Source organism: Temnothorax curvispinosus, unplaced genomic scaffold, assembly GCF_003070985.1.
Source record: "Temnothorax curvispinosus isolate PA1 unplaced genomic scaffold, ASM307098v1 QBEX01016203.1, whole genome shotgun sequence".
NCBI lineage: Eukaryota > Metazoa > Arthropoda > Insecta > Hymenoptera > Formicidae > Temnothorax > Temnothorax curvispinosus.
Window position 1 is genome coordinate 1 of NW_020225983.1, and position 8,437 is coordinate 8,437.

Here is an 8,437-nt window from a genome sequence, read left to right on the forward strand (position 1 = left end):
AAATGTTTTGCTTTTTAAGGTATTTTTCGTTTTGAGAAAGAAGCAAAGTCAGATTACTTTTCTTCATGTTTACCATCATACTATCACGGCTGTCTTCTCGTGGTGCTATTTGAAATTCCTGCCTGGTGAACAAGGTGTTATCATAGGTTTCTTGAATTCATTGGTCCATGTTATTATGTACAGTTATTATTTCATCGCGGCTCTTGGCCCTAAGTACAAAAAGTATCTCTGGTGGAAGAAATATATGACTTGGATTCAGCTGGTAATTAATTTTTACATAATTAACTGTCAAAGTTTTATTACAGATTTTTAAATATTTTATTAACATCAATTTTTGCCCATCTACTAATACAACCAATTAAAGATTTGTATTTTTATAAATCATAAAAATATTATAAGTATAATATTTTTATATTATATTCTATCATAATAATTTTGGCGCAATAGACATATGAAATGATATAAGATTTTATTATACATATAAATGTCTATTTCATTTTTCTTAGTTCTTTTTCATTAATATCGTTAACAGCACTTATTTAATTTGTTTAATATATTTTTATTTTAATTATTTGTTTAATTAAATAAACAGATTGTGGAAACGTTATACAAATTTAATACTTAAAATTCTTTTAAATTTCAGGTGCAGTTTGCTTTAATGTTAGTCTACTTAGTACTAACATTAATCTTGGATTGTCGAACACCAAAAGCTCTAACTTATTTCTTCACAATAGTCGTAATAATCTTCATGTACCTATTTAGTGACTTTTATCGTCAAGCATATAAAAAGAAAATAACTTAATTATGAATGTTACATGTTGCAAACAATCAGTAAATACAAAAAAATAATTTAAATTTATTTATAACTAAATGTTTTATACAAATAATAATAATAATATTATTACGGAAACATGAAACTAAGTGGCTACAGTCTACAAAGTGTGCAGTAATGTTCAAATTGTGTCATTAATTTTTTAACAATAAAATGATAGCAAAAGTGTGTAATAAATAGATGTACATATAGATATATGTAAATAAAGAGAAAATGAGATTTATAATTTATAGAATCTCTATGTAGCTTATTTTTGAGTTTTAATTAAAATATCTATCTATAAAATTTTAAATTGCACTTTCAAATATTCGAATCTTTTTGTCGACATCAATATCTAAATATTTCTCTTAATACAACACTAAAAGTTTTTTTAGTTGTTTTTAAATAATTTGCAATTAATATATTAGGAATTACAATTTTCATAATACTATTATTAATACTATTATTAATTTCCATAATATTATTAGATTTTATATTTATGTCAAGATATAAGAAGTTCCAATATTTATACATTAGATATAAATATAATTAGCTATAAAAGATCATTTTTAATTATTATCAGATACATGTTTTATAATTATATTAGATATCAGATTTAAAATTCAATTTTAATTTAAGTATGTAAGAAAATATGGTTAAAATCGTTAATTGATTGCAGGATTTAACTTAATCGAAGTCTTAGATTTAATATATAAGTAAAAAATTTAATAAATAATTTAGTAATTAACATAGATTAATATTGAAAAAAGAGAAAGAGTCATTAGCGTTGAGGTAGAATTATATAACAAAATTGTGTATGTATGTGGATTATTATGTATACAATTTTTAGCTTAAATTGTACAGCTTCTATAGTCTGTAATTACATAAAACAACAAAATATGGATACATAATATGTCAAGTATGTATGATATATTATTTATTAAATATAATTCTTTTGGAAATATCTTTCCTATATGCAACATATACAATTATGTAATAATAATTATATATATAATTATGTCCTACCTTATGTTGGAAGATTTATAATTGTAGCGTATTGCAATCAAAGAATTAAGGAAACATAACATATTAGACAGCTTAAAAAAAACGTAGCTATTATCTTGATGGGGTTAAAACCGTTTAATTTTTAAAACGTTTATCATGTAACAGTATAATTGTATTCCCCTCAACGTTGCCATGATCCGATTTATATCCTAGGGTCCTTTCACCTATCCGTCTTTGAGTTCTATTTGTTTTTTTTTTTTTTTACCAATTTTATAAAAATTGATTGACGTCCAACAAATATTTTTGTTTTAAAATTTAGAGCTCCGACGGCTACGGACCCAGCTGATGCGTCAAGTGAGGGTGGTTGTTATAATTAATAATAAAATCAGAAATAAAACCCTGTCTCAATCATTATTTTTATTTATCTAATTTCAACATTTTTAAAAAATATTTCTAACATTTTGAAAATTATGAAATGTTAAACAACATTTATTATTCATCTAAACATTCTTTTTACGAAAATTAACATCATTTATGTTGCAATGCACAATTATGTTATATTTTTGATTGGATATATTAAAACAATTTTGTACAACAAATTTTATATAACAGTTTTTCATACTGGCGCACTTAATAAGTACGTACTAATAATCTGTCTATTCAAATTAATTAAAAATATAAGAGACAGAGAATGAAAATATAAGAGACAGAGAGTAAGAAAATATAAGAGACATAATTTGTCAATGTGCGAATTTGCGTCATAAAACGTTAAATATTCCGCCGTCATTTGTTTTATGAAACGTAGAAATATTTGAGAAGAATATTTCAAGCATATCGAAATATGCAGCCGATTAAGTATGCTGACTTGATATTTGTTTAAACTACGCATCACTCGTGATGTTTACAATAGGTCGCGTCGTGTCAGCCACTTAGTTCATTCACGAATTGCGCGCCAAAGCTTAAGTAAATAGGTAATTGTATGAAACGTTCGCGTGTCACCGTATGAATTTCCTTCAAGATGCGATCGCGTCACGTGTTACGAGAAAACGTAATTTTTCCCTATAAACAGCTTCATTGTTCTATACAGATGTATGTCTTTATACACTCTTAAACTATTCGACCGAATTTTTACCAAAAGTATATAAAATAAGGGTAGAATTTTCCAAGGAGTGCTATAGAGTGTATAGTTTTTTGTTACCGATCTTTTTGGGAATCGGTATTGAATAAAAAATATATTGTGCAATTTGAAATATTATAATTTAATTAATAATAAATAAATATAATAAAATTTGAATAAAAATGAATATAAAGGATTCTTTGCAATTGCCTGATGATAAGCCATTGCCTGATAAAGAAATTTTTTTCGATTAAGGATATTGAAACACAAATGAAGTTGTTTGAAGAAAAACGACTCCCAAACAAAGCCCGGGTAACCAGCTAGTAAAATTAACATAATTAAGATATTTAGGCAAATAACGAATATAACTTCTTCATTTCCATATATATTATCTGCTACACAACTGCTATTTTAGGATCTTAAGAAATCATGTGTATATATTACTATCATTAATATGTCTAAAGTTTTTTTTAACAAGCAATGCCTTATATAATATCATGTTTAACTTTTATTGAAATATGTTATCTTTTGCGTTTTAATGGAAAAAAAGAAAAGGACTTTCTCTATTTTTCCTCTTGAAACATTTTCCACATAGCAGTAAAAAACCTACTTTTATCTAAATGGATTATCTTCTTCGCATACCCATCATTACCTTGTTTTTATCTTTTTTAATAATTTTAAGTTTTTTTCTTTCACATTAATTATTACTTCCGGTATCGGTCGATTGTGCTATCGACTTTGGTTATCATTATTTTAACAATGTATTGTGCTTTGTCTATGTGAAGATCTATTTCAATTTGAGTTTTTCAGTTCTCGTTAGTAATACGTAGCGAACACACTTTAACTTAAATGTTAACTCAGCGTTGTATTGTAATTCTGCTTACCAAGTGAATTGTTGCGAAAATAAAATTTAATGAAGAGGACAGTTCTCTACACCCAGTCGGAAAGGTGATGTCGATTTAACGTTAATTTGATATCTAAGATATTGATAACCGGTGAAATTGAAATAATCGACGTATACGGATTTGAAACGGATATAAAAGTTTCTTTACGTCATCATTCAAAGTGAGTTATTTATTTTGATGTTACTTAGTTTTCAGTTTATAGCACGTCAGCTATAATGTCCTACTAATGTCTATTTTTTACCAATGTAAATTGATTTTAATGTTGGTTTAACTTACCTTTTATATTTTTCTAGTTCTAAGAATTAGAAAAATTATCTTTTATCTTTTTCCAATTCTTAGAATTAGAAAAGGTAAGTTAAACCAAGATTGAAGTCGCTGAGTTAAGCATTTAAGTTAAAGTGTGTTCGCTACGAATTAATCTACATTGGCCTAGTTTACACCGATCTCTTGATACGCGTATCAAATAGTATATTTGAACTGATCAGCCAATAATCAGACTTATTTACTAGTTATTTACTATTTAATACGTATATCAAGTGATGGGTATAAACTTGGCCATTGATAGAAATAGACATAAGAGCTCATTAGCAGAGATATCAGATTCAAGCTGTGAATCTTGAGATAGGCAGAGGAAACATATTCCAAGGCTTTATTTTAATACAATATAATTATTGCCTTTTAGATACTGAAAATCTATAGTTTACATAACTTATTGAATATACATGAAAGTTATATAAAAGAGAACCGGATGTAACATTATATGCATATGACGTATACATCCTCGTATGATTTAGATTTAAGATCTCTAACCAATAGTGAGCGAATCAAATTTTAAATGCAATTCCAACAGTTTAGCTAACACACACGTCTTCGTAAATCTTACTGGCACGTACGTACATCAGGAACGGCTCTCAGGTAATTGTCATTATTTCCTTAATGTACTGCTATTTCTTCCCTTACGAATGAATATCGACCATGATTAACGGGTAATTATTATTTTTTTATATTTGTCATCTTTTTTTATACAAGAATATTGTAGTTAGTTGGGCAATTAAGTATTTGCGGTTACATAACTTCGCATATTGTTTCTGGCATTTCAGTTTTCATTTTAGTGACTTTCTTATATTGTATTGTTTATTTATTTTGTTTTTATTTATTAGGATTTTATCAAGTATTAATTTTAACTTTTTAATTTATATTATTTGTTACACATTATAATAGGTATGTTATAAAATAGTAAAACAGCACGATTTTTTTATTGAATGTGCATCAAGATTTTTCAAAAACAAAGCGAATATAAATTTATGATGGATTTACATCGACTACTTGTTTTTTACAACAGTATAATTTGTTTAATGTGATAAACAAAATTGATATATTTCAGACTTTCTGGTAAATAAGTCAAGAACCATTTCTTATAAAACATCATCAACATGGCTAGTCTCATAACTCTCATACAAATGATTAGCAACTATAATGAAGTCTTAAGAAATGTTCGAGGTAAGTTCTTTTTAACAAAATGGCACAAAATCTACCATGAGAGTATTTTTCTATTTATAAAAAATATTTTTCTTTATAAATAAACTCAGAAATTTACAAAATGTTCTAAATTATGTACTTAAAATGAATTTTTTGTTTATATGTAACAAAAATACAATACGCTGTTTATAGATTTATACAGTCGTACATATATATTAACGATGTCTATTGTATTTATTCAACGCGGCAAAATTTTTTTGTCACACTTAAGAAGAATAATTCTTACAATCACATAATTAATCGTACAACTTAACTGCTTTGTTTTATGCTAAATAAAGAAAGAATCAATAAGTATTCTTATGAATGCAAATATACCTGATATCACCAATCATATATACGCACGTGAAACTTGACAGAGGTAACTTATTATCTAATATTTTGTTATGTTAAGAGGTTTGTCATCATTAGAATGATTTTTATAAACGACATCTCTCGTACATATACTGGCGTAAATTATCGTGGAAATTAATAAACATAAATATACTCATGTTCCAAGCACATCCATTTTATCAGACACATCATGTAAAAAGATTTAGGAATAATCTTTACGTTTCATATATAATAATACTTTATTCATAATACTAACACAATATTAACATGTGATAACTATTCTGCTTAATATTTCACAGATGAATTTTAATGCTACTTTCACGCATTTTCTAATAATATTTATGCAATTATTACTTTATATTTTATCATATATATTATACGTAAATGTGTATAGATAAGAATAACACATTTTACTTTTAAAAAATTTTGCCAAAAATAAATAAATTATATTGTTTTTCTCTGTGACAGATCCAGTGGTAGATACTTGGTTTTTAATGGAATCTCCGGGTCCTATGTTATGTATTGTCGGCGCATATTTAATATTTGTTTTAAAAGCTGGACCAAAAATGATGGAAAAACGGCCGGCCTTTCAGCTGAATACCGTGATGATCTTATATAACGCTATCCAAGTACTCTTCAGTACTATTTGGTTGACAGGTTTTGTAAGTTTAATTTTTTGTAGTACATTTATTCCATCAGTGTTTAATATTAAGAATAAAAAAACGTAATCATGACATATAAATACTCCGTTCTACATTTTCTCATGTTAAGTATATGTTCAGAAGAATGCCATATAAACCATTTAAAATATCACAAGAGGATATTTCAGATAAATACTTATTAATTATACGTTTAAATAGCTTGAGAATTATATAATTTATATATTTAATATTATTTAAACTTGAAATGTTCTGATAAAAATTATTTAAGTTTAATTAACTTTTTTTTAACCAACATATAAGTAGGTATTCAAAATTAAATATAAGATTAATACATGTAAGAATATAACAAGAAGTTTGACTAAACTATTACATTAACACATATTTTAAGGTATACAATAATCAATATAAAACATCAATATAAAACATTTGTCGATTTTAGATATTGAACATCGGTATTAAATATTTGTTTCCCGCTTATGGATATGATACTCAAGATTATATATTACCTCCAAAAAACGTACGAATAGCGGTAAGCATTTCTTTCGCAATTGTTAACAATATTGAATTTAATTTAAATAATTTTAACAGTTTTTAATAAATAGCAAATATATTTTTTCACTATGTTACTTATATACATGTATATGTCGTTCGTACAGATGTTACAATTTGCTTGGTGGTATTTTTTCGCAAAAATTACCGAACTTCTGGACACGGTAAGAAAATTTATAATGACAAAAATAATTGATTAGTTAAAAATTAAAGTTTAAGTTAATTAATTTATAAAAAATTTAATACAAAAAACATATCATTCTTTAATTATTGACTTGTAAAAGTAATATCATTGTTCCGACAGTTAACTAACGAAAATTATTGCAAACAAACATTTTGAAAGATAAACAGAACGTTTTGCTAACTCGTCATCAGAAAAATATACATAGATTGTTCGCATTATTTCTAATAAATTGAAAAAAATGTTTAATGTTTTTTCCTTTAAACAGAATATCAATAGTATATTCAATATCTTTTTAAAATAATAAAAATCATTAATAATATATCAAATTAAAATTAATAAATAATTATTTTATATAACTATTTTCTATAATATTAAAAAGAGCGTTTAGTTGAAAATAAACAAGAAATTTTGTAAAGAAAATATGTAACTTCTAATGTTCGCTTTTCAAGGTATTCTTTGTTTTGAGAAAGAAGCAAAGTCAGATTACTTTTCTTCATGTGTACCATCATACTTTAAAGGTCATCTCTTCGTGGTGTTACTTGAAGTTCTTGCCCGGTAAACAAGGCGTCATCATAAGTTTTTTAAATTGTGTGGTTTACATCATTATGTACAGTTATTATTTTATTGTGGCACTTGGCCCTAAGTACAGAACATTTAATTAAATAACAATATTAATTGAATTAATTGATTAGTTAAAAATTAAAATGCTTGAGTTAGCCAACTCACGAAGATTTAAGAAAACAATGAAGCGTATATCATGCTTTCGTTATCGATTAAAAGTGGAACCATTGTTTAGTCTTTATTCAGTTACCCAATGAAAGCTATTGCAACGAAACATTTTGGAATGTGAATAAAGCGTTTTGCTAACTCGGTCATCGGAAAAGCATTTGTCGATTGTACGCATTACCTTTAACAAATTGAACAACTTTTTTTAAATTTTACCTTTTTCAGACATAATATCAGAATATAAAGCATAAAAAATATCGAATAGTTGAAACAAAAACATTTTTGATGTAGAAGTAATACTTAAATTTATCATAAACGATATAATTAATGAAAATTTTATTACTCACATACGTCTTTTTAAGTTTATTTTTTTTTATTATTAATTATTACATTTATCAGTTTTATAGACATTGATATCTCTTCAAAATAAAAATCATTAATAACATTACAAATTAAGATATCAATTAACAGATATTTTAAATATAAGAAAACATTTAAATAAAATTATGCAAAGAATTTTATAGAAAAGATGTAAAAATGTGTAAGAAGAAATTTAATATTTAAATGTTTTGCTTTTTAAGGTATTTTTCGTTTTGAGAAAGAAGCAAA

At 25.4% G+C, this 8,437-nt stretch overlaps 2 protein-coding genes across 2 annotated transcripts; both read left to right on the top strand.

Moving 5' to 3' along the window:
* Positions 1-13: 13 nt before the first annotated feature.
* Positions 14-850, top strand: LOC112466456 (elongation of very long chain fatty acids protein AAEL008004-like; the record flags this gene model as incomplete). Its single annotated transcript, XM_025034549.1, has 2 exons — positions 14-262; positions 644-850. Coding segments are annotated over 2 exons (408 nt in total), but the record flags the coding sequence as incomplete, so codon positions are not given.
* Positions 851-3,756: 2,906 nt separating this feature from the next.
* On the top strand, positions 3,757-7,678 carry LOC112466457 (elongation of very long chain fatty acids protein 7-like; the record flags this gene model as incomplete). The annotated part of the gene is made up of 6 exons (XM_025034550.1): positions 3,757-3,998; positions 5,223-5,338; positions 6,176-6,369; positions 6,809-6,898; positions 7,026-7,082; positions 7,552-7,678. Coding segments are annotated over exons 2-6 (535 nt in total), but the record flags the coding sequence as incomplete, so codon positions are not given.
* Between the last annotated feature and the right edge of the window lie 759 nt (positions 7,679-8,437).